Below are 25,936 nucleotides of genomic sequence, written 5' to 3' on the forward strand. Positions count from 1 at the left end.
GAATTGGCCTTTATAGCCACTCCAGGCGCTGCTTCACAAACCACTGACCACCTCCAGGCGCGTATCCATTGTGTCTCGAGATAAGGAGGCCCAAAAGAAAGAATACAGGATGGGTGAGTACCATTGAGATAGAATCCCATGTACAGGATGGGTGTGTACCATGGAGATAGAATCCCATGTACAGGATGGGTGTGTACCATTGAGAGAGAATCACATATACAGGATGGGATGTGCACCATGGAGATGGAATCCCATGTACAGGGTGAGGGTGTACCATGGTGACAGAATCCCATATGCATGATGGGTGTGTACCATGGATACAGAATCACATATACAGGATGGGTATGTATCATGGAGATAGAATCCCACATACAGGATGGGTGTGTACCATGGAGATAGAATCACATATACAGGATGGGTGTGTACCATGGTGATAGAATCACATATACAGGATGGGTGTGTACAATGGAGATAGAATCACATATACAGGATGGGTGTGTATCATGGAGATAGAATCACATATACAGGATGGGTGTGTACCATTGAAATAGAATCCCACGTACAGGGTGGGTGTGCACCATGGCGATAGAATCACATATACAGGATGGGTGTGTACCATTGAGATAGAATCCCATCTACACGGTGGGTGTGTACCATGGAGATGGAATCTCACGTACAGGATGGGTGTGTCCCATGGAGATAGAATCACATATACAGGATGGGTGTGTCCCATGGAGATAGAATCACATATACAGGATGGGTGTGTACCATTGAGATTGAATCCCATGTACAGGGTGGGTGTGTACCATGGAGATAGAATCCCACATACAGGGTGGGTGTGTACCATGGAGATAGAATCACATATACAGGTTGGGTGTGTACCATGGAGACAGAATCTCATATGCAGGATGGGTGTGTACCATGGAGACAGAATCACATATTCAGGATGGGTGTGTACCATGGAGACAGAATCCCATATGCAGGGAGGGTGTGTACCATGGAGATAGAATCCCACATACAGGATGGGTGTGTACCATGGAGATAGAATCACATATACAAGGTGGGTGTGTACCATTGTGATAGAATCCCATGCACAGGATGGGTGTGTACCATGGAGATAGAATCCTATATACAGGATGGGTGTGTACCATGGAGATAGAATCACATATACAGGATGGGTGTGTGCCATGGAGATAGAATCCCATGCACAGGATGGGTGTGTACCATGGAGATAGAATTACATATACAGGATGGGTGTGTACCATGGAGACAGAATCCCATATGCATGATGGGTGTGTACCATGGAGACAGAATTACATATACAGGATGGGTGTGTACCATGGAGATAGAATCCCACATACAGGATGGGTGTGTACCATGGAGATAGAATCACATATACAGGATGGGTGTATACCATTGGGTGAGAATCACATATACAGGATGGGTGTGGACCATGGATACAGAATCCCATATGCATGATGGGTGTGTACCATGGAGACAGAATCACATATGCAGGATGGTGTGTACCATGGAGACAGATTCCCATATACAGGATGGGTGTGTACCATGGACACAGAATCACATAGGCATGATGGGTGTGTACCATGGATACAGAATCACATCCAGGATGGGTGTGTACTATGTAGACAGAATCCCATATACATGGTGGGTGTGTACCATTGAGATAGAATCCCATGTCCAGGGTGGGTGTGCACCATGGAGATAGAATCACATATTCAGGATGGGTGTGTACCATGGAGATAGAATCACATATACAGGATGGGTGCGTACCATGGAGACAGAATCCCACGTACAGGGTGGATGTGTACCATGGAGATAGAATCCCACATACAGGATGGGTGTGTATCATGGAGATAGAATCACATATACAGGATGGGTGTGTACCATTGGGATAGAATCCCATGTACCGGATGGGTGTGTACCATTGGGATAGAATCCCATGTACAGGATGGGTGTGTACCATTGAGATTGAATCCCATGCACAGGATGGGTGTGTACCATGGAGATAGAATCCCATATACAGGATGGGTGTGCACCATTCAGAGAGAATCCCATATACAGGATGGGTGTGCACCATTCAGAGAGAATCCCATGTACAGGATGGGTGTGTACCATGGAGATAGAATCCCACAGACAGGATGGGTGTGTACCTTGGAGATAGAATCACATATACAGGATGGGTGTGTACCATGGAGATAGAATCACATATACAGGATGGGTGTGTACCATGGAGACAATCACATTTGCGGGATGGGTGTGTACCACGTGGACAGAATCCCATATACAGGGAGGGTATGTACCTTGGAGATAGAATCCCACAGACAGGATGGGTGTGTACCTTGGAGATAGAATCACATATACAGGATGGGTGTGTACCATGGAGACAATCACATTTGCGGGATGGGTGTGTACCACGTGGACAGAATCCCATATACAGGGAGGGTATGTACCTTGGAGATAGAATCCCACAGACAGGATGGGTGTGTACCTTGGAGATAGAATCACATATACAGGATGGGTGTGTACCATGGAGATAGAATCACATATACAGGATGGGTGTGTACCATTGAGATGGAATCCCACAGACAGGATGGGTGTGTACCATGGAGATAGAATCACATATACAGGATGGGTGTGTATCATGGAGATAGAATCACATATACAGGATGGGTGTGTATCATTGAGATAGAATCCCATGTACAGGATGGGTGTGTGCCATTGAGTTAGAATCCCATGTACAGGATGGGTGTGTACCATGGAGATAGAATCACATATACAGGATGGGTGTGTACCATGGAGATAGAATCAGATATACAGGATGGGTGTGTACCATTGAGATAGAATCACATATACAGGATGGGTGTGTACCATTGAGATAGAATCCCACATACAGGATGGGTGTGTACCATGGAGATAGAATCCCATATACAGGATGGGTGTGTACCATTGAGATAGAATCCCATGTACAGGATGGGTGTGTACCATTGAGATAGAATCCCATGTACAGGATGGGTGTGTACCATTGAGAAAGAATCCCATGTACAGGATGGGTGTGTACCATTGTGATAGAATCCCATGCACAGGATGGGTGTGTACCATTGTGATAGAATCCCATGCACAGGATGGGTGTGTACCATTGTGATAGAATCCCATGTACAGGATGGGTGTGTACCATTGTGATAGAATCCCATGTACAGGATGGGTGTGTACCATTGAGATAGAATCCCATGTACAGGATGTGTGTGTACCATGGAGACAGAATCACATTTGCGGGATGGGTGTGTACCATGTAGACAGAATCCCATGTACGGGGTGGGTGTGTACCATTGAGATAGAATCCCACATACAGGTTGGGTGTGTACCTTGGAGATAGAATCACATATACAGGATGGGTGTGTACCATGGAGATAGAATCCCATATGCAGGATGGGTGTGTACCATGGAGACAGAATCACATATGCAGGATGGGTGTGTACCATGGAGATAGAATCACATATACAGGATGGGTGTGTACCATGGAGATAGAATCACACATACAGGATGGGTGTGTACCATTGAGAGTGAATCGCACATACAGGATGGGTGTGTACCATTGAGATAGAATCCCATGTACAGGATGTGTGTGTACCATGGAGACAGAATCACATTTGCGGGATGGGTGTGTACCATGTAGACAGAATCCCATGTACGGGGTGGGTGTGTACCATTGAGATAGAATCCCACATACAGGTTGGGTGTGTACCTTGGAGATAGAATCACATATACAGGATGGGTGTGTACCATGGAGATAGAATCCCATATGCAGGATGGGTGTGTACCATGGAGACAGAATCACATATGCAGGATGGGTGTGTACCATGGAGATAGAATCACATATACAGGATGGGTGTGTACCATGGAGATAGAATCACACATACAGGATGGGTGTATACCATTGGGTGAGAATCACATATACAGGATGGGTGTATACCATTGGGTGAGAATCACATATACAGGATGGGTGTATACCATTGGGTGAGAATCACATATACAGGATGGGTGTGTACCATGGAGACAGAATCACATATACAGGGTGGGTGTATACCATTGGGTGAGAATCACATATACAGGGTGGGTGTGTACCATGGAGACAGAATCACATATACAGGGTGGGTGTGTACCATGGAGACAGAATCACATATACAGGGTGGGTGTGTACCATGGAGACAGAATCACATATGCAGGATGGGTGTGTACCATTGAGATAGAATCCCACATACAGGATGGGTGTGTACCATTGAGATAGAATCCCACATACAGGATGGGTGTGTACCATGGAGATGGAATCCCACATACAGGATGGGTGTGTACCATGGAGATGGAATCCCACATGCAGGATGGGTGTGTACCATGGAGATAGAATCACATATACAGGATGGGTGTGCACCATTGAGAGAGAATCACATATACAGGATGGGTGTGTACCATAGAGATGGAATCCCATGTACAGGGTGAGTGTGTACCATGGAGACAGAATCCCATATGCATGATGGGTGTGTACCATGGATACAGTTTCACATACAGGATGGGTGTGTCCCATGGAGATAGAATCCTATATACAGGATGGGTGTGTACCATGGAGATAGAATCACATATACAGGATGGGTGTGTATCATGGAGATAGAATCACATGTACAGGATGGGTGTGTATCATGGAGATAGAATCACATGTACAGGATGGGTGTGTACCATTGAGATAGATTCACATGTACAGGATGGGTGTGTACCATTGAGATTGAATCCCATGCACAGAATGGGTGTGTCCCATTGAGATAGAATCCCATGTACAGGATGGGTGTGTACCATTGAGATAGAATCCCATGTACAGGATGGGTGTGTACCATGGAGACAGAATCACATTTGCGGGATGGGTGTGTACCATGTAGACAGAATCCCACGTACAGGGTGGGTGTGTACCATTGAGATAGAATCCCATATACAGGATGGGTGTGTACCATGGAGATAGAATCACATATACAGGATGGGTGTGTACCATGGAGACAGAATCACATATGCAGGATGGGTGTGTACCATGGAGATAGAATCACATATGCAGGATGGGTGTGTACCATGGATACAGAATCACATATACAGGATGGGTGTGTAACATGGAGACAGATTCCCATATACAGGATGGGTGTGTAACATGGAGACAGATTCCCATATACAGGATGGGTGTGTACCATGGACACAGAATCACATAGGCATGATGGGTGTGTACCATGGATACAGAATCACATCCAGGATGGGTGTGTACTATGTAGACAGAATCCCATATACATGGTGGGTGTGTACCATTGAGACAGAATCCCATGTCCAGGGTGGGTGTGCACCATGGAGATAGAATCACATATTCAGGATGGGTGTGTACCATGGAGATAGAATCCCACATACAGGATGGGTGTGTACCATTGAGATAGAATCCCATGTCCAGGGTGGATGTGTACCATGGAGATAGAATCCCACATACAGGATGGGTGTGTATCATGGAGATAGAATCACATATACAGGATGGGTGTGTACCATTGAGATAGAATCCCATGTACAGGATGGGTGTGTACCATTGGGATAGAATCCCATGTACCGGATGGGTGTGTACCATTGGGATAGAATCCCATGTACAGGATGGGTGTGTACCATTGAGATTGAATCCCATGCACAGGATGGGTGTGTACCATGGAGATAGAATCCCATATACAGGATGGGTGTGCACCATTCAGAGAGAATCCCATATACAGGATGGGTGTGCACCATTCAGAGAGAATCCCATGTACAGGATGGGTGTGTACCATGGAGATAGAATCCCACAGACAGGATGGGTGTGTACCTTGGAGATAGAATCCCATGTACAGGATGGGTGTGTACCATGGAGATAGAATCCCATGTACAGGATGGGTGTGTACCATGGAGATAGAATCACATATACAGGATGGGTGTGTACCATGGAGATAGAATCAGATATACAGGATGGGTGTGTACCATTGAGATAGAATCACATATACAGGATGGGTGTGTACCATTGAGATAGAATCCCACATACAGGATGGGTGTGTACCATGGAGATAGAATCCCATATACAGGATGGGTGTGTACCATTGAGATAGAATCCCATATACAGGATGGGTGTGTACCATTGAGATAGAATCCCATGTACAGGATGGGTGTGTACCATTGAGATAGAATCCCATGTACAGGATGGGTGTGTACCATTGAGAAAGAATCCCATGTACAGGATGGGTGTGTAACATTGTGATAGAATCCCATGCACAGGATGGGTGTGTACCATTGTGATAGAATCCCATGCACAGGATGGGTGTGTACCATTGTGATAGAATCCCATGCACAGGATGGGTGTGTACCATTGTGATAGAATCCCATGCACAGGATGGGTGTGTACCATTGTGATAGAATCCCATGTACAGGATGGGTGTGTACCATTGAGATAGAATCCCATGTACAGGATGGGTGTGTACCATGGAGACAGAATCACATTTGCGGGATGGGTGTGTACCATGTAGACAGAATCCCATGTACGGGGTGGGTGTGTACCATTGAGATAGAATCCCACGTACAGGTTGGGTGTGTACCTTGGAGATAGAATCACATATACAGGATGGGTGTGTACCATGGAGATAGAATCACATATACAGGATGGGTGTGTACCATGGAGATAGAATCCCATATGCATGATGGGTGTGTACCATGGAGACAGAATCACATATGCAGGATGGGTGTGTACCATGGAGATAGAATCACATATACAGGATGGGTGTGTACCATGGAGATAGAATCACACATACAGGATGGGTGTGTACCATTGAGAGTGAATCGCACATACAGGATGGGTGTGTACCATGGAGATAGAATCACATATACAGGATGGGTGTATACCATTGGGTGAGAATCACATATACAGGATGGGTGTATACCATTGGGTGAGAATCACATATACAGGATGGGTGTGTACCATGGAGACAGAATCCCATATGCATGATGGGTGTGTACCATGGAGACAGAATCACATATACAGGGTGGGTGTGTACCATGGAGACAGAATCACATATACAGGGTGGGTGTGTACCATGGAGACAGAATCACATATACAGGGTGGGTGTGTACCATGGAGACAGAATCACATATACAGGGTGGGTGTGTACCATGGAGACAGAATCACATATACAGGGTGGGTGTGTACCATGGAGACAGAATCACATATACAGGGTGGGTGTGTACCATGGAGACAGAATCACATATGCAGGATGGGTGTGTACCATTGAGATAGAATCCCACATACAGGATGGGTGTGTACCATTGAGATAGAATCCCACATACAGGATGGGTGTGTACCATGGAGATGGAATCCCACATACAGGATGGGTGTGTACCATGGAGATGGAATCCCACATACAGGATGGGTGTGTACCATGGAGATAGAATCACATATACAGGATGGGTGTGCACCATTGAGAGAGAATCACATATACAGGATGGGTGTGTACCATGGAGACAGAATCACATATGCAGGATGGGTGTGTACCATGGACACAGAATCACATAGGCATGATGGGTGTGTACCATGGATACAGAATCACAACCAGGATGGGTGTGTACTATGTAGATAGAATCCCATGTACAGGATGGGTGTGTACCATGGAGATAGAATCCCATGTACAGGATGGGTGTGTACCATGGAGACAGAATGACATTTGCGGGATGGGTGTGTACCATTGAGATGGAATCCCACATACAGGATGGGTGTGTACCATGGAGAAAGAAACCCTCATACAGGATGGGTGTGTACCATGGAGATCGAATCCCACATACAGGATGGGTGTGTACAATGGAGATAGAATCACATATACAGGATGGGTGTGTACCATGGAGATAGAATCACATATACAGGATTGATGTGTATCATGGAGATAGAATCCCACATACCGGATGGGTGTGTACCATGGAGATAGAATCACATATACAGGATGGGTGTGTGCCATGGAGATAGAATCACATAAACAGGATGGGTGTGTACCATGGAGATAGAATCACATATACAGCATGGGTGTGTATCAAGGAGATAGAATCCCACATACAGGATGGGTGTGTACCATGGAGATCGAATCACATATACAGGATGGGTGTGTACCATTGGGTGAGAATCCCATATACAGGATGGGTGTGTACCATGGAGACAGAATCCCATATGCATGATGGGTGTGTACCATGGAGACAGAATCACATATACAGAATGGGTGTGTATCATGGAGATATAATCCCATGTACAGGATGGGTGTGTACCATTGCGATAGAATCCCATATACAGGATGGGTGTGCACCATTGAGATAGAATCCCATGTACAGGATGGGTGTGTACCATTGCGATAGAATCCCATATACAGGATGGGTGTGCACCATTGAGATAGAATCCCATGTACAGGATGGGTGTGTACCATTGAGTGAGAATCCCACATACCGGATGGGTGTGTACCATTGAGAGAGAATCCCACATACCGGATGGGTGTGTACCATGGAGATAGAATCACATATACAGGATGTGTGTGTATCATGGAGATAGAATCCCATGTACAGGATGGGTGTGTACCATTGAGATAGAATACCATGTACAGGATGGGTGTGTACCATTGAGATAGAATCCCATGTACAGGATGGGTGTGTACCATGGAGATAGAATCACATATTCAGGATGGGTGTGTACCATTGGGTGAGAATCCCATATTCAGGATGGGTGTGTACCATGGAGATAGAATCACATATACAGGATGGGTGTGTACCATGGAGATAGAATAACATATACAGGATGGGTGTGCATCATGGAGATAGAATCCCACATACAGGATGGGTGTGTACCATGGAGATAGAATCACATATACAGGATGGGTGTGTACCATGGAGATAGAATCACATTTGCGGGATGGGTGTGTACTATGTAGACAGAATCCCATTTACAGGGTGGGTGTGTACCATTGAGATTGAATCCCATGCACAGGATAGGTGTGTACCATTGAGATAGAATCCCATGTACAGGATGGGTGTGTACCATGGAGATAGAATCACATATACAGGATGGGTGTGTACCATGGAGATAGAATCCCATATACAGGATGGGTGTGTACCAAGAACAAAAAACAAATAAAATTACAGCACAGGAACAGGCCCTTCGGCCCTCCAAGCCTGCGCCGATCCAGATCCTCTCTCTAAACATGTCGCCTATTTTCTAAGGTTCTGTATCTCTTTTCTTCCTGCCCATTCATGTATCTGTCTAGATACATCTTAAAAGACGTCATCGTGCCCGCATCTACCACCTCCGCTGGCAACGCGTTCCAGGCACCCACCACCCTCTGCGTAAAGAACTTTCCACGCATATCGCTCCTAAACTTTTCCCCTTTCACTTTGAACTCGTGTCCTCTAGTAATTGAATCCCCCACTCTGGGAAAAAGCCTCTTGCTATCCACCCTGTCTATCCTTCTCATGATTTTGTACACCTCAATCAGGTCCCCCCTCAACCTCCGTCTTTCTAATGAAAATAATCCTAATCTACTCAACCTCTCTTCATAGCTAGCGCCCTCCATACCAGGCAACATCCTGGTGAACCTCCTCTGCACCCTCTCCAAAGCATCCACATCCTTTTGGTAATGTGGCGACTAGAACTGCACGCAGTATTCCAAATGTGGCCGAACCAAAGTCCTATACAACTGTAACATGACCTGCCAACTCTTGTACTCAATACCCCGTCCGATGAAGGAAAGCATGCCGTATGCCTTCTTGACCGCTGTATTTACCTGCGTTGCCACCTTCAGGGAACAGTGGACCTGAACACCCAAATCTCTCTGTCCATCAATTTTCCCCAGGACTTTTCCATTTGCTGTATAGTTCACTCTTGAATTGGATCTTCCAAAATGCATCACCTCGCATTTGCCCTGATTGAACTCCATCTGCCATTTCTCTGCCCAACTCTCCAATCTCTCTATATTCTGCTGTATTCTCTGACAGTCCCCTTCACTATCTGCTACTCCACCAATCTTAGTGTCGTCTGCAAACTTGCTAATCAGACCACCTATACTTTCCTCCAAATCATTTATGTATATCAAAAACAACAGTGGTCCCAGCACGGAACTCTGTGGAACACCACTGGTCACACGTCTCCATTTTGAGAAACTCCCTTCTACTGCTACTCTCTGTCTCCTGTTGCCCAGCCAGTTCTTTATCCATCCAGCTAGTACACCTTGGACCCCATGCGCCTTCACTTTCTCCATCAGCCTGCCATGGGGAACCTTATCAAACGCCTTACTGAAGTCCATGTATATGACATCGACAGCCCTTCCCTCATCAATCAACTTTGTCACTTCCTCAAAGAATTCTATTAAGTTGGTAAGACATGACCTTCCCTGCACAAAACCATGTTGCCTTTCACTGATAAGCCCATTTTCTTCCAAATGGGAATAGAGCCTATCCCTCAGTATCTTCTCCAGCAGCTTCCCTACCACTGACGTCAGGCTCACCGGTCTATAATTACCTGGATTATCCCTGCTACCCTTCTTCAACAAGGGGACAACATTAGCAATTCTCTAGTCCTCCGGGACCTCACCCGTGTTTAAGGATGCTGCAAAGATATCTGTTAAGGCCCCAGCTATTTCCTCTCTCGCTTCCCTCAGGAACCTGGGATAGATCCCATCCGGACCTGGGGACTTGTCCACCTTAATGCCCTTTAGAATACCCAACACTTCCTCCCTCCTTATGCCGACTTGACCTAGAGTAATCAAACATCTGTTCCTAACCTCAACATCCGTCATGTCCCTCTCCTCGGTGAATACCGATGCAAAGTACTCATTTAGAATCTCACCCATTTTCTGACTCCAAGCATAACATTCCTCCTTTGTCCTTTAGTGGGCCAATCCTTTCTCTAGTTACCCTCTTTCTCCTTATATATGAATAAAAGGCTTTGGGATTTCCTTTAACCCTGTTTGCTAAAGATATTTCATGACCCCTTTTAGCCCTCTTAATTCCTCGTTTCAGATTGGTCCTATATTTCCGATATTCTTTCAAAGCTTCGTCTTTCATCAGCCGCCTGGACCTTCTGTATGCTTCCTTTTTTCTCTTAGCTAGTCTCACAATTTCACCTGTCATCCATGGTTCCCTAATCTTGCCATTTCTATCCCTCATTTTCACAGGAACATGTCTCTCCTGCACGCTAATCAACCTCTCTTTAAAAGCCTCCCACATATCACATGTGGATTTACCTTCAAACAGCTGCTCCCAATCTACATTCCCCAGCTCCTGCCGAATTTTGGTATAGTTGGCCTTCCCCCAATTTTGCACTCTTCCTTTGGGACCACTTTCGTCTTTGTCCATGAGTATTTTTAAGCTTACGGAATTGTGATCACTATTCCCTAAGTAGTCCCCTACTGAAACTTCAACCACCTGGCCGGGCTCATTCCCCAACACCAGGTCCAGTATGGCCCCTTCCCGAGTTGGACTATTTACATACTGCTCTAGAAAACCCTCCTGGATGCTCCTTACAAATTCTGCTCCATCTAGACCTCTAACACTAAGTGAATCCCAGTCAATGTTGGGAAAATTAAAATCTCCTATCACCACCACCCTGTTGCTCCTACATCTTTCCATAATCTGTTTACATATTTGTACCTCTATCTCACGCTCGCTGTTGGGAGGACTGTAGTACAGCCCCAACATTGTTACCGCACCCTTCCTATTTCTGAGTTCTGTCCATATTGCCTCACTGCTCGAGTCCTCCATAGTGCCCTCCTTCAGCACAGCTGTTATATCCTCTTTGACCAGTAATGCAACTCCTCCACCCCTTTTACCTCCCTCTCTATCCCGCCTGAAGCATCGATATCCTGGGATATTTAGTTGCCAATCATGCCCTTCCCTCAACCAAGTCTCAGTAATAGCAATAGCATCATACTCCCAGGCACTAATCCAAGCCCTAAGTTCATCTGCCTTACCTACTACACTTCTTGCATTAAAACAAATGCACCTCAGACCACCAGTCCCTTTACATTCATCATCTGCTCCCTGCCTGCTCTTCCCCTTAGTCACACTGACTTCATTATCTAGTTCCTTACAGGCTTTAGTTACTACATCCTTACTCTCCACTGACCTCATTTGGTTCCCATCCCCCTGCCACATTAGTTTAAACCCTCCCCAACAGCGTTAGCAAAAGCACCCCCAAGGACATTGGTTCCAGTCCGGCCCAGGTGTAGACCGTCCAATTTCTAATAGTCCCACCTCCCCCCGAACCGGTCCCAATGTCCCAAAAATCTGAACCCCTCCTTCCTGCGCCATCTCTCAAGCCACGCATTCATCCTGACCATTCTTTCATTTTTACTCTGACTATCACATGGCACTGGTAGCAATCCTGAGATTAACTACCTCTGAGGTCCTACTTTTTAACTTGGCTCCTAACTCCCTAAACTCTACCATTGAGATAGAATCCCATGTCCAGGATGGGTGTGTACCATGGAGATAGAATCCCAAGTACAGGATGGGTGTGTCCCATTGAGATAGAATCACCTATACAGGATGGGTGTGTACCATTGAGATAGAATCACCTATACAGGATGGGTGTGTACCATTGAGATAGAATCACCTATACAGGATGGGTGTGTACCATTGAGATAGAATCACCTATACAGGATGGGTGTGTACCATTGAGATAGAATCACATATACAGGATGGGTGTGTATCATTGCGACAGAATCCCATGTACAGGATGGGTGTGTACCATTGAGATTGAATCCCATGTACAGGATGGGTGTGTATCATGGAGATAGAATCCCATGTACAGGATGGGTGTGTATCATGGAGATAGAATCACATATACAGGGTGGGTGTGTCCCATGGAGATAGAATCACATATACAGGATGGGTGTGTATCATGGAGATAGAATCCCATGTACAGGGTGGGTGTTAACACTGTCCCTCTATTCCAGGTTTGATAACATGGCTGAGCTGTTTGCTGTAGTGAAGACACTTCAGGCTCTGGAAAAAACCTACATCAAGGACTGTGTCACCCCGACTGAGTGAGTGTTATGCTTGGGGACTGCACTCTGTAGTGGGGAGTTGGGGTGGAAGTGGGGGAATTTCACACTGTATAGTGGGGGAGGGGGGATCCACACCGGATAATGTCGGGGTAGAGGAATATTAAGGCAGAGGTAGAGGCCATTCTGTCATCTTTCCAACTGTGGAGCTCTCTGTTCCAAATCCTCCTCCACAGCCCTTCGGATATTTCTTCCTGTTGCCTTTGAAACAGCGCTAGCCTCAGTTCCAGCTGACCCCTGACAGGTGTTCCATGTTCTGATAATCCTCCAATCCTTGCCAGTCCGCAGGAGAAACGTGCCGTGCCATTCCCTTACACCACCCGAAGCTTTCGCTGTGACTCTCACCCAATGATGTAGGGTGGGGTTAGGGGCTCAAGGAACTAGGTGAATGGAGCGGGCTGAGGGAGCAGGGTGGGGCTGGAGAGTGGGGTGTAAGAGAGCGAGGTGGGGGCTGGGAGAGTGGGGTTGGGAGAGTGGGGTGGAGGCTGGGAGAGTGGGGTAGAGGGAGCGAGGTGGGGGCTGGGAGAGTGGGGTAGAGGGAGCGAGGTGGGGGCTGGGAGAGTGGGGTAGAGGGAGCGAGGTGGGGGCTGGGAGAGTGGGGTAGAGGGAGCGAGGTGGGGGCTGGGAGAGTGGGGTAGAGGGAGCGAGGTGGGGGCTGGGAGAGTGGGGTAGAGGGAGCGAGGTGGGGGCTGGGAGAGTGGGGTAGAGGGAGCGAGGTGGGGGCTGGGAGAGTGGGGTAGAGGGAGCGAGGTGGGGGCTGGGAGAGTGGGGTAGAGGGAGCGAGGTGGGGGCTGGGAGAGTGGGGTAGAGGGAGCGAGGTGGGGATTGGGAGAGTGGGATAGAGGGAGCGAGGTGAGGGATGGGAGAGTGGGGTAGAGGGAGCGGCGTGGGGCTTGGGAGAGATGGGTGTAGGGAGCGAGGTGCGGGCTGGAGAGTGGGGTCTAGGGAGCGAGGTGGGGGCTGTAAGAGTGGGGTGTCGGTCGCGAGGTGGGGACTGGGAGAGTGGAGTAGAGGGAGCGAGGTGGGGGCTGTGAGAGTGGGGCGAAGGGAGCGAGGTGGGGGCTGTGAGAGTGGGGTGTCGGTCGCGAGGTGGGGACTGGGAGAGTGGGGCGGAGGGAGCGAGGTGGGGGCTGTGAGAGTGGGGCGAAGGGAGCGAGGTGGGGGCTGTGAGAGTGGGGTGTCGGTCGCGAGGTGGGGACTGGGAGAGTGGAGTAGAGGGAGCGAGGTGGGGGCTGTGAGAGTGGGGCGAAGGGAGCGAGGTGGGGGCTGTGAGAGTGGGGTGTCGGTCGCGAGGTGGGGACTGGGAGAGTGGGGCGGAGGGAGCGAGGTGGGGGCTGTGAGAGTGGGGCGAAGGGAGCGAGGTGGGGGCTGTGAGAGTGGGGTGTAGGGAGCGAGGTGGGGACTGGGAGAGTGGAGTAGAGGGAGCGAGGTGGGGGCTGCGAGAGTGGGGTAGAGGGAGCGAGGTGGGGGCTGGGAGAGTGGGGTAGAGGGAGCGAGGTGGGGGCTGGGAGAGTGGGGTAGAGGGAGCGAGGTGGGGATTGGGAGAGTGGGATAGAGGGAGCGAGGTGGGGGCTGGGAGAGTGGGGTAGAGGGAGCGAGGTGGGGGCTGGGAGAGTGGGGTAGAGGGAGTGAGGTGGGGGCTGGGAGAGCGGGGTGTAGGGAGCGAGGTGGGGGCTGGGAGAGCGGGGTGTAGGGAGCGAGGTGGGGGCTGGGAGAGCGGGGTGTAGGGAGCAAGATGGGGGCTGGAGAGTGGGGTAGAAGGGGCGAGGTGGGGGCTGGGAGAGTGGGGTAGAGGGAGTGGGGTGGGGGCTCGGAGAGTGGGGTAGAGGGAGCGAGGTGGGGGCTGAGCGTGGGGCAGAGGGAGCGGGGTGGGGGCTGGGCTAGTGGGGCAGAGGGAGCGAGGTGGGGGTAGAGGGAGCAGGGTGGGGGCTGTGAGAGGGGTGGAGGGAGTGAGAGTGGGGTGTAGGGAGTGGGGTGTAGGGAGCGAGGTGGGGGCTGGAGAGTGAGGTGGGGGCTGAGAGTTGGGCAGAGGGAGCGAGGTGGGGGCTGAGCGTGTGGGTTAGAGGGAGCGGGGTGGGGGCTGTGAGTGGAGTAGAGGGAACAAGTTGGGGGCTGTGAGAGTGGGGTGGGGGCTGGGAGAGTGAGGTCTAGGGAGCGAGGTGGGGGCTGGGAGAGTGGGGTGCAGTGAGCGAGGTGGGGGCTGTGAGAGTGGGGTAGAGGGGGCGAAGTGGGGGCTGTGAGAGTGGGCTAGTGGGAGCGGGGTGGGGGCTGTGAGAGTGGGGCAGAGGGAGCGAGGTGGGGGCTGAGTGTGTGGGGCAGAGGGAGTGAGGTGGGGGCTGGGAGAGTGGGGTAGAGGGAGCGAGGTGGGGGCTGGAGAGTGGGGTAGAGGGAGCGAGGTGGCTGCTGGGAGAGTGGGGTGTGGGGAGCGAGGTGGGGGCTGGAGAGTGGGGTATAGGGAGTGAGGTGGGGGCTGGAGAGTGGGGTATAGGGAGTGAGGTGGGGGCTGGAGAGTGGGGTGTAGGGAGCGAGGTGGGGGCTGCGAGAGTGGGGAAGAGGGAGCGAGGTGGGGGCTGTGAGAGTGGGGTAGAGGGAGCGAGGTAGGGGCTGGGAAAGTGGGGTAGAAGGAGCGAGGTGGGGGCTGGAGAGAGGGGTAGAGGGAGCGAGGTGGGGGCTGAGAGTGGGGTCGAGGGAGCGAGGTAGGGGCTGGGAAAGTGGGGTAGAAGGAGCGAGGTGGGGGCTGGAGAGAGGGGCAGAGCGACCGAGGTGGGGGCTGGGAGAGTGGGGCAGAGGGAGCGAAGTGGGGGCTGGGAGAGTGGGGCAGAGGGAGCGAAGTGGGGGCTGGGAGAGTGGGGCAGAGGGAGCGGGGTGGGGGCGGGGAGAGTGGGGCAGAGGGAGCGGGGTGGGGGCTGGGAGAGTGGGGCAGAGGGAGCGGGAGGGGGCTGGAGGGGGTTGGTAGAGTGGTGCAGGGAGAGTGGGGTAGAGGGAGCGAGGTGGGTGCTGGGAGAGTGGGGAAGAGGGGGCGAGGTGGGGGCTGGAGAGTGGGGTAGAGGGAGCGAGGTGGGGGCTGGGAGAGTGGGGCGGTGGGGGCTGAGAGTGGGGCAGTGGGGCCTGAGAGGGTGGGGTAGACTGAGCGGGGTGGGGGTTGGGAGAGGGGGCGAGGTGGGGGCTGGGAGAGTGGGGCAGAGGGAGCGAGTTGGGGGCTGACAGTGGGGCAGAGGGAGTGAGGTGGGGGCTGAGAGTGTGGGGTGGAGGGAGCGAGGTGGGGGCTGTGAGAGTGGGGTAGAGGGAGCGAGCTGGGGGCTGGAGAGTGGAGTAGAGGGGGCGAGGTGGGGGCTGGAGAGAGGGGTGTAGGGAGCGAGGTGGGGGCTGGGAGAGTGGGGTGTCGGTTGCGAGGTGGGGGCTGGAGAGTGGGGTGGAGGGAGCGAAGTGGGGGCTCGGAGAGTGGGTTAGAGGGGGCGAAGTGGGGGCTGTGAGAGTGGGCTCGTGGGAGCGGGGTGGGGTCTGGGAGAGAGGGGTAGAGGGGGCGAGGTGGGGTCTGGGAGAGTGGGGCAGAGGGAGCGAGGTGGGGGCTGAGAGTGGGGTAGAGGGAGCTAGGTGGGGGCTGTGTGTGTGGGGCAGAGGGAGCGAGGTGGGGGCTGGGAGAGTGGGGTAGAGGGAGCGAGGTGGGTGCTGGCAGAGTGAGGTGTGGGGAACGAGGTGGGGGCTGGAGAGTCGGGTGTAGGGAGCGAGGTGGGGGCTGGAGAGTGGGGTAGAGGGGGTGAGAGTGGGGTGTGGGGAGCGAGGTGGGGGCTGGAGAGTGGGGTGTGGGGAGCGAGGTGGGGGCTGGAGAGTGGGGTATAGGGATTGAGGTGAGGGCTGGAGAGTGGGGTAGAGGGAGCGAGGTGGGTGCTGGGAGAGTGGTGTGTAGGAAGCATGGTGGGGGCTGCGAGAATGGGGTAGAGGGAGCGAGGTGGGGGCTGGGAGAGTGGGGCAGAGGGAGCGAGGTGGGGGCTGTGAGTGGGGCAGAGGGAGCGCGGTGGGGGCTGTGAGTGGGGCAGAGGGAGCGAGGTGGGGGCTGGGGGAGTGGGGCAGAGGGAGCGAGGTGGGGGTTTGGAGAGTGGGGCAGAGGGAGCGGGGTGGGGGCAGGGAGAATGGGGTAGAGGGAGCGAAGTGGGTGCTGGGAGAGTGGGGAAGAGGGAGCGAGGTGGGGGCTGTGAGAGTGGGGTAGAGGGTGCGGGCTGGGGGCTGTGAGAGTGGAGTAGAGGGGGCGGGGTGGGGCTGTGAGTGGGTTAGAGGGGGCGAGTTGGGGGCTGGGAGAGTGGGGCAGAGGGGGCGAGGTGGGGGCTGTGAGAGTGGGGTAGAGGGAGCGAGGTGGGGGCTGTGAGAGTGGGGTAGAGGGAGCGGGCTGGGGGCTGTGAGAGTGGGGTTGAGGGAGCGGGGTGGGGCTGTGAGAGTGGGGTAGAGGGGGCGAGTTGGGGGCTGGGAGAGTGGGGCAGAGGGAGCGAGGTGGGGGCTGAGGGTGGGGCAGTGGGAGCGAGGTGGGGGCTGAGAGTGGGGCAGTGGGAGCGAGGTGGGGGCTGAGAGTGGGACAGAGGGAGCGAGGTGGGGGCTGGGAGTGTGGCGTAGAGGGAGCGGGGTGGGGCCTGTGAGTGGGGCAGTGGGAGCGAGTTGGGGGCTGTGGGAGTGGGGCAGAGGGAGCGGGGTGGGGGCTGTGAGAGTGGGTTAGAAGGAGCCCGGTGGGGGCTGGGAGAGTGGGGCCGAGGGAGCCCGGTGGGGGCTGTGAGAGTGGGGCCGAGGGAGCCCGGTGGGGGCTGTGAGAGTGGGGCCGAGGGAGCCCGGTGGGGGCTGTGAGAGTGGGGCAGAGGGAGCGAGGTGGGGGCTGTGAGAGTGGTGCAGAGGGAGCGAGGTGGAGGCTGTGAGAGTGGGGTAGAGGGAGCGAGGTGGGGTCTGGGAGTGAGGGGTAGAGGGAGCGAGGTGGGGCTCGGAGAGTGAGGTAGAGGGAGCGGGGTGGGGGCTGTGAGTGGGGTAGAGGGAACGAGTTGGGGGCTGTGAGAGTGGGGTGGAGGGAGCGAGGTGGGGTCTGTGAGAGTGGGGCAGAGGGAGCGAGGTGGAGGTTGGGAGAGTGGGATGGAGGGAGCAGGGTCGGGGCTGGGAGAGTGGGGTCGAGGGAGCGGGGTGGGGGCTGGGAGAGTGGGTTGGAGGGAGCGAGGAGGCGGCTGGGAGAGTGGGGTATAGGGAGCGAGCTGGGGGCTGCAGAGTGGAGTAGAGGGGGCGAGGTGGGGGCTGGAGAGAGGGGTGTAGGGAGCGAGGTGGGGGCTGGGAGAGTGGGGTGTCGGTTGCGAGGTGGGGGCTGGAGAGTGGGGTGGAGGGAGCGAGGTGGGGGCTGGGAGAGTGGGGTAGAGGGGGCGAAGTGGGGGCTGTGAGAGTGGGGTAGAGGGGGCGAGGTGGGGTCTGGGAGAGTGGGGTAGAGGGGGCGAGGTGGGGTCTGGGAGAGTGGGGCAGAGGGAGCGAGGTGGGGGCTGAGAGTGGGGTAGAGGGAGCTAGGTGGGGGCGGAGGGAGCGAGGTGGGGGCTGGGAGAGTGGGGTAGAGGGAGTGAGGTGGGGGCTGGGAGAGTGGGGTAGAGGGAGTGAGGTGGGGGCTGGGAGAGTGGGGTAGAGGGAGCGAGGTGGGTGCTGGGAGAGTGGGGTGTGGGGAGTGGGGTATAGGGAGCGAGGTGGGGGCTGGAGAGTGGGGTGTAGGGAGCGAGGTGGGGGCTGGAGAGTGGGGTGTAGGGAGCGAGGTGGGGGCTGTGAGAGTGGGGAAGAGGGAGCGAGGTGGGGGCTGTGAGAGTGGGGTAGAGGGAGCGAGGTAGGGGCTGGGAAAGTGGGGTAGAAGGAGCGAGGTGGGGGCTGGAGAGAGGGGTAGAGGGGGCGAGGTGGGGTCTGGGAGAGTGGGGCAGAGGGAGCGGGGTGGGGGCAGGGAGAATGGGGTAGAGGGAGCGAAGTGGGTGCTGGGAGAGTGGGGAAGAGGGAGCGAGGTGGGGGCTGTGAGAGTGGGGTAGAGGGAGCGGGCTGGGGGCTGTGAGAGTGGAGTAGAGGGGGCGGGGTGGGGCTGTGAGAGTGGGTTAGAGGGGGCGAGTTGGGGGCTGGGAGAGTGGGGCAGAGGGGGCGAGGTGGGGGCTGTGAGAGTGGGGTGGAGGGAGCGAGGTGGGGGCTGTGAGAGTGGGGTAGAGGGAGCGAGGTGGGGGCTGTGAGAGTGGGGTAGAGGGAGCGGGCTGGGGGCTGTGAGTGGGGTAGAGGGAGCAGGGTGGGGCTGTGAGAGTGGGGTAGAGGGGGCGAGTTGGGGGCTGGGAGAGTGGGGCAGAGGGAGCGAGGTGGGGGCTGAGAGTGGGGCAGTGGGAGCGAGGTGGGGGCTGAGAGTGGGGCAGTGGGAGCGAGGTGGGGGCTGAGAGGGTGGGGTAGAGGGAGCTGGGTGGGGGCTGTGAGGGTGGGGCAGAGGGGGCGAGGTGGGGGCTGGGAGAGTGGGGCATAGGGAGCGAGTTGGGGGCTGAGAGTGGGACAGAGGGAGCGAGGTGGGGGCTGGGAGTGTGGCGTAGAGGGAGCGGGGTGGGGGCTGTGAGAGTGGGGCAGAGGGAGCGAGTTGGGGGCTGTGGGAGTTGGGCAGAGGAAGCGGGGTGGGGGCTGTGAGAGTGGGTTAGAAGGAGCGAGGTGGGGGCTGTGAGAGTGGGGCCGAGGGAGCCCGGTGGGGGCTGTGAGAGTGGGGCCGAGGGAGCCCGGTGGGGGCTGTGAGAGTGGGGCCGAGGGAGCCCGGTGGGGGCTGTGAGAGTGGGGCAGAGGGGGCGAGGTGGGGGCTGGGAGAGTGGGGCAGAGGGGGCGAGGTGGGGGCTGTGAGAGTGGGGTAGAGGGAGCGAGGTGGAGGCTGTGAGAGTGGGGTAGAGGGAGCGAGGTGGGGTCTGGGAGTGAGGGGTAGAGGGAGCGAGGTGGGGCTCGGAGAGTGAGGTAGAGGGAGCGGGGTGGGGGCTGGGATAGTGGGGTGGGGGCTGTGAGTGGGGTAGAGGGAACGAGTTGGGGGCTGTGAGAGTGGGGTGGGGTCTGTGAGAGTGGGGCAGAGGGAGCGAGGTGGAGGCTGGGAGAGTGGGATGGAGGGAGCAGGGTCGGGGCTGGGAGAGTGGGGTAGAGGGAGCGGGGTGGGGGCTGGGAGAGTGGGGTAGAGGGAGCGAGGTGGGGGCTGTGAGAGTGGGTTGGAGGGAGCGAGGAGGGGGCTGGGAGAGTGGGGTATAGGGAGCGAGCTGGGGGCTGCAGAGTGGAGTGGTGGGGGCTGGAGAGAGGGGTGTAGGGAGCGAGGTGGGGGCTGGGAGAGTGGGGTGTCGGTTGCGAGGTGCGGGCTGGAGAGTGGGGTGGAGGGAGCGAGGTGGGGGCTCGGAGAGTGGGGTAGAGGGGGCGAAGTGGGGGCTGTGAGAGTGGGCTAGTGGGAGCGGGGTGGGGGCTGTGTGAGTGGGGTAGTGGGGGCGAGGTGGGGTCTGGGAGAGTGGTGGGGGCTGAGAGTGGGGCAGATGGAGCTAGGTGGGGGCAGAGGGAGCGCGGTGGGGGCTGGGAGAGTGGGGTAGAGGGAGTGAGGTGGGGGCTGGGAGAGTGGGGTAGAGGGGGCGAGATGGGGGCTGGGAGAGTGGTGTGCAGGGAGCGAGGTGGGGGCTGTGAGAGTGGGGTGTGGGGAGTGAGGTGGGGGCTGGAGAGTGGGGTCGAGGGAGCGAGGTGGGTGCTGGGAGAGTGGGGTAGAGGGATCGAGGTAGGGGCTGGGAAAGTGGGGTAGAGGGACCGAGGTGGGGGCTGGAGAGTGGGGTAGAGGGACCGAGGTGGGGGCTGGGAGAGAGGGGCAGAGGGAGCGAGGTGGGGGCTGGGAGAGTGGGGCAGAGGGAGCGAGGTGGGGGCTGGGAGAGTGGGGCAGAGGGAGCGGGGTGGGGGCTGGGAGAGTGGGGCAGAGGGAGCAGGGTGGGGGCTGGGAGAGTGGGGTAGCGGGAGCGGAAGGGGGCTGGTAGAGTGGAGCAGGGAGAATGGGGAAGAGGGAGCGAAGTGGGTGCTGGGAGAGTGGGGAAGAGGGAGCGAGGTGGGGGCTGCGAGAGTGGGGTGGAGGGAGCGAGGTGGGGGCTGCGAGAGTGGGGTGGAGGGAGCGAGGTGGGGGCTGCGAGATTGGGGTAGAGGGAGCGGGCTGGGGGCTGCGAGAGTGGCGTAGAGGGAGCGGGGTGGGGCTGAGAGAGTGGGGTAGAGGGGGCGAGGTGGGGGCTGTGGGAGTGGGGCAGAGGGAGCGGGGTGGGGGATGTGAGAGTGGGTTAGAAGGAGCGAGGTGGGGGCTGGGAGAGTGGGGTAGAGGGAGCCCGGTGGGGGCTGTGAGAGTGTGGTAGAGGGAGCGAGGTGGGGGCTGTGAGAGTGTGGTAGAGGGAGCGAGGTGGAGGCTGTGAGAGTGTGGTAGAGGGAGCGAGGTGGAGGCTGTGAGAGTGTGGTAGAGGGAGCGAGGTGGGGTCTGGGAGGGAGGGGTAGAGGGAGCGAGGTGGGGCTCGGAGAGTGAGGTAGAGGGAGCGGGGTGGGGGCTGGGATAGTGGGGTGGGGGCTGTGAGAGTGGGGTAGAGGGAACGAGTTGGGGGCTGTGAGAGTGGGGCGGAGGGAGCGAGGTGGGGTCTGTGAGAGTGGGGCAGAGGGAGCGAGGTGGGGGCTGTGAGAGTGGGGTAGAGGGAACGAGTTGGGGGCTGTGAGAGTGGGGCGGAGGGAGCGATGTGGGGGCTGTGAGAGTGGGGTAGAGGGAGCGGGTTGGGGGCTGAGAGTGGGGTAGAGGGAGCGGGGTCGGGGCTGGGAGAGTGGGGTAGAGGGAGCGGGAGGGGGCTGGGAGAGTGGGGTAGAGGGAGCGGGAGGGGGCTGGGAGAGTGGGGTAGAGGGAGCGGGGTGGGGTCTGGGAGAGTGGGGCAGAGGGAGCGAGGTGGGGGCTGAGAGTGGGGTAGAGGGAGCTAGGTGCGGGCGGAGGGAGCGAGGTGGGGGCTGGGAGAGTGGGGTAGAGGGAGTGAGGTGGGGGCTGGGAGAGTGGGGTAGAGGGAGTGAGGTGGGGGCTGGGAGAGTGGGGTAGAGGGAGCGAGGTGGGTGCTGGGAGAGTGGGGTGTGGGGAGTGAGGTGGGGGCTGGAGAGTGGGGTGTAGGGAGCGAGGTGGGGGCTGGACAGTGGGGTGTAGGGAGCGAGGTGGGGGCTGTGAGAGTGGGGAAGAGGGAGCGAGGTGGGGGCTGTGAGAGTGGGGTAGAGGGAGCGAGGTAGGGGCTGGGAAAGTGGGGTAGAAGGAGCGAGGTGGGGGCTGGAGAGAGGGGTAGAGGGAGCGAGGTGGGGGCTGTGAGAGTGGGGAAGAGGGAGCGAGGTGGGGGCTGTGAGAGTGGGGTAGAGGGAGCGAGGTAGGGGCTGGGAAAGTGGGGTGTGGGGAGTGAGGTGGGGGCTGGAGAGTGGGGTGTAGGGAGCGAGGTGGGGGCTGGACAGTGGGGTGTAGGGAGCGAGGTGGGGGCTGTGAGAGTGGGGAAGAGGGAGCGAGGTGGGGGCTGTGAGAGTGGGGTAGAGGGAGCGAGGTTGGGGCTGGGAAAGTGGGGTAGAAGGAGCGAGGTGGGGGCTGGAGAGAGGGGTAGAGGGAGCGAGGTGGGGGCTGTGAGAGTGGGGAAGAGGGAGCGAGGTGGGGGCTGTGAGAGTGGGGTAGAGGGAGCGAGGTAGGGGCTGGGAAAGTGGGGTAGAAGGAGCGAGGTGGGGGCTGGGAAAGTGGGGTAGAAGGAGCGAGGTGGGGGCTGGAGAGTGGGGTGTAGGGAGCGAGGTGGGGGCTGGACAGTGGGGTGTAGGGAGCGAGGTGGGGGCTGTGAGAGTGGGGAAGAGGGAGCGAGGTGGGGGCTGTGAGAGTGGGGTAGAGGGAGCGAGGTAGGGGCTGGGAAAGTGGGGTAGAAGGAGCGAGGTGGGGGCTGGAGAGAGGGGTAGAGGGAGCGAGGTGGGGGCTGTGAGAGTGGGGAAGAGGGAGCGAGGTGGGGGCTGTGAGAGTGGGGTAGAGGGAGCGAGGTGGGTGCTGGGAAAGTGGGGTGTGGGGAGTGAGGTGGGGGCTGGAGAGTGGGGTGTAGGGAGCGAGGTGGGGGCTGGACAGTGGGGTGTAGGGAGCGAGGTGGGGGCTGTGAGAGTGGGGAAGAGGGAGCGAGGTGGGGGCTGTGAGAGTGGGGTAGAGGGAGCGAGGTAGGGGCTGGGAAAGTGGGGTAGAAGGAGCGAGGTGGGGGCTGGAGAGAGGGGTAGAGGGAGCGAGGTGGGGGCTGTGAGAGTGGGGAAGAGGGAGCGAGGTGGGGGCTGTGAGAGTGGGGTAGAGGGAGCGAGGTAGGGGCTGGGAAAGTGGGGTAGAAGGAGCGAGGTGGGGGCTGGGAAAGTGGGGTAGAAGGAGCGAGGTGGGGGCTGGAGAGAGGGGCAGAGGGAGCGAAGTGGGGGCTGGGAGAGTGGGGCAGAGGGAGCGAAGTGGGGGCTGGGAGAGTGGGGCAGAGGGAGCGAAGTGGGGGCTGGGAGAGTGGGGTAGAGGGGGCGAAGTGGGGGCTGTGAGAGTGGGGTAGAGGGGGCGAGGTGGGGTCTGGGAGAGTGGGGTAGAGGGGGCGAGGTGGGGTCTGGGAGAGTGGGGCAGAGGGAGCGAGGTGGGGGCTGAGAGTGGGGTAGAGGGAGCTAGGTGGGGGCGGAGGGAGCGAGGTGGGGGCTGGGAGAGTGGGGTAGAGGGAGTGAGGTGGGGGCTGGGAGAGTGGGGTAGAGGGAGTGAGGTGGGGGCTGGGAGAGTGGGGTGTCGGTTGCGAGGTGGGGGCTGGAGAGTGGGGTGGAGGGAGCGAGGTGGGGGCTGGGAGAGTGGGGTAGAGGGGGCGAAGTGGGGGCTGTGAGAGTGGGGTAGAGGGGGCGAGGTGGGGTCTGGGAGAGTGGGGTAGAGGGGGCGAGGTGGGGTCTGGGAGAGTGGGGCAGAGGGAGCGAGGTGGGGGCTGAGAGTGGGGTAGAGGGAGCTAGGTGGGGGCGGAGGGAGCGAGGTGGGGGCTGGGAGAGTGGGGTAGAGGGAGTGAGGTGGGGGCTGGGAGAGTGGGGTAGAGGGAGTGAGGTGGGGGCTGGGAGAGTGGGGTAGAGGGAGCGAGGTGGGTGCTGGGAGAGTGGGGTGTGGGGAGTGGGGTATAGGGAGCGAGGTGGGGGCTAGAGAGTGGGGTGTAGGGAGCGAGGTGGGGGCTGGAGAGTGGGGTGTAGGGAGCGAGGTGGGGGCTGTGAGAGTGGGGAAGAGGGAGCGAGGTGGGGGCTGTGAGAGTGGGTAGAGGGAGCGAGGTAGGGGCTGGGAAAGTGGGGTAGAAGGAGCGAGGTGGGGGCTGGAGAGAGGGGTAGAGGGGGCGAGGTGGGGTCTGGGAGAGTGGGGCAGAGGGAGCGGGGTGGGGGCAGGGAGAATGGGGTAGAGGGAGCGAAGTGGGTGCTGGGAGAGTGGGGAAGAGGGAGCGAGGTGGGGGCTGTGAGAGTGGGGTAGAGGGAGCGGGCTGGGGCTGTGAGAGTGGAGTAGAGGGGCGGGGTGGGGCTGTGAGAGTGGGTTAGAGGGGGCGAGTTGGGGGCTGGGAGAGTGGGGCAGAGGGGGCGAGGTGGGGGCTGGTGAGAGTGGGGTGGAGGGAGCGAGGTGGGGGCTGTGAGAGTGGGGTAGAGGGAGCGAGGTGGGGGGCTGTGAGAGTGGGGTAGAGGGAGCGGGCTGGGGGCTGTGAGTGGGGTAGAGGGAGCGGGGTGGGGCTGTGAGAGTGGGGTAGAGGGGGCGAGTTGGGGGCTGGGAGAGTGGGGCAGAGGGAGCGAGGTGGGGGCTGAGAGTGGGGCAGTGGGAGCGAGGTGGGGGCTGAGAGTGGGGCAGTGGGAGCGAGGTGGGGGCTGAGAGGGTGGGGTAGAGGGAGCTGGGTGGGGGCTGTGAGGGTGGGGCAGAGGGGGCGAGGTGGGGGCTGGGAGAGTGGGGCATAGGGAGCGAGTTGGGGGCTGAGAGTGGGACAGAGGGAGCGAGGTGGGGGCTGGGAGTGTGGCGTAGAGGGAGCGGGGTGGGGCTGTGAGAGTGGGCAGAGGGAGCGAGTTGGGGGCTGTGGGAGTTGGGCAGAGGAAGCGGGGTGGGGGCTGTGAGAGTGGGTTAGAAGGAGCGAGGTGGGGGCTGTGAGAGTGGGGCCGAGGGAGCCCGGTGGGGGCTGTGAGAGTGGGGCCGAGGGAGCCCGGTGGGGGCTGTGAGAGTGGGGCCGAGGGAGCCGGTGGGGGCTGTGAGAGTGGGGCAGAGGGGGCGAGGTGGGGGCTGGGAGAGTGGGGCAGAGGGGGCGAGGTGGGGGCTGTGAGAGTGGGGTAGAGGGAGCGAGGTGGAGGCTGTGAGAGTGGGGTAGAGGGAGCGAGGTGGGGTCTGGGAGTGAGGGGTAGAGGGAGCGAGGTGGGGCTCGGAGAGTGAGGTAGAGGGAGCGGGGGTGGGGCTGGGATAGTGGGGTGGGGGCTGTGAGTGGGGTAGAGGAACGAGTTGGGGGCTGTGAGAGTGGGGTGGGGTCTGTGAGAGTGGGGCAGAGGGAGCGAGGTGGAGGCTGGGAGAGTGGGATGGAGGGAGCAGGGTCGGGGCTGGGAGAGTGGGGTAGAGGGAGCGGGGTGGGGCTGGGAGAGTGGGGTAGAGGGAGCGAGGTGGGGGCTGTGAGAGTGGGTTGGAGGGAGCGAGGAGGGGGCTGGGAGAGTGGGGTATAGGGAGCGAGCTGGGGGCTGCAGAGTGGAGTGGTGGGGGCTGGAGAGAGGGGTGTAGGGAGCGAGGTGGGGGCTGGGAGAGTGGGGTGTCGGTTGCGAGGTGCGGG

At 57.2% G+C, this 25,936-nt stretch overlaps 1 protein-coding gene across 1 annotated transcript in view; it reads left to right on the forward strand.

The window, feature by feature from the left end:
• vps28 (VPS28 subunit of ESCRT-I) overlaps nt 1-25,936 on the forward strand; it is a 74,469-nt gene that overhangs the window by 30,984 nt on the left and 17,549 nt on the right. The window contains exon 5 of the mRNA XM_068026239.1: nt 13,029-13,118. Within this exon, the coding sequence (XP_067882340.1) occupies nt 13,029-13,118 (90 nt within the window). The remainder of the gene's footprint in view (nt 1-13,028; nt 13,119-25,936) is intronic.

The sequence above is a fragment of the Heterodontus francisci genome, unplaced genomic scaffold (genome assembly GCF_036365525.1).
Source record: "Heterodontus francisci isolate sHetFra1 unplaced genomic scaffold, sHetFra1.hap1 HAP1_SCAFFOLD_559, whole genome shotgun sequence".
NCBI lineage: Eukaryota > Metazoa > Chordata > Chondrichthyes > Heterodontiformes > Heterodontidae > Heterodontus > Heterodontus francisci.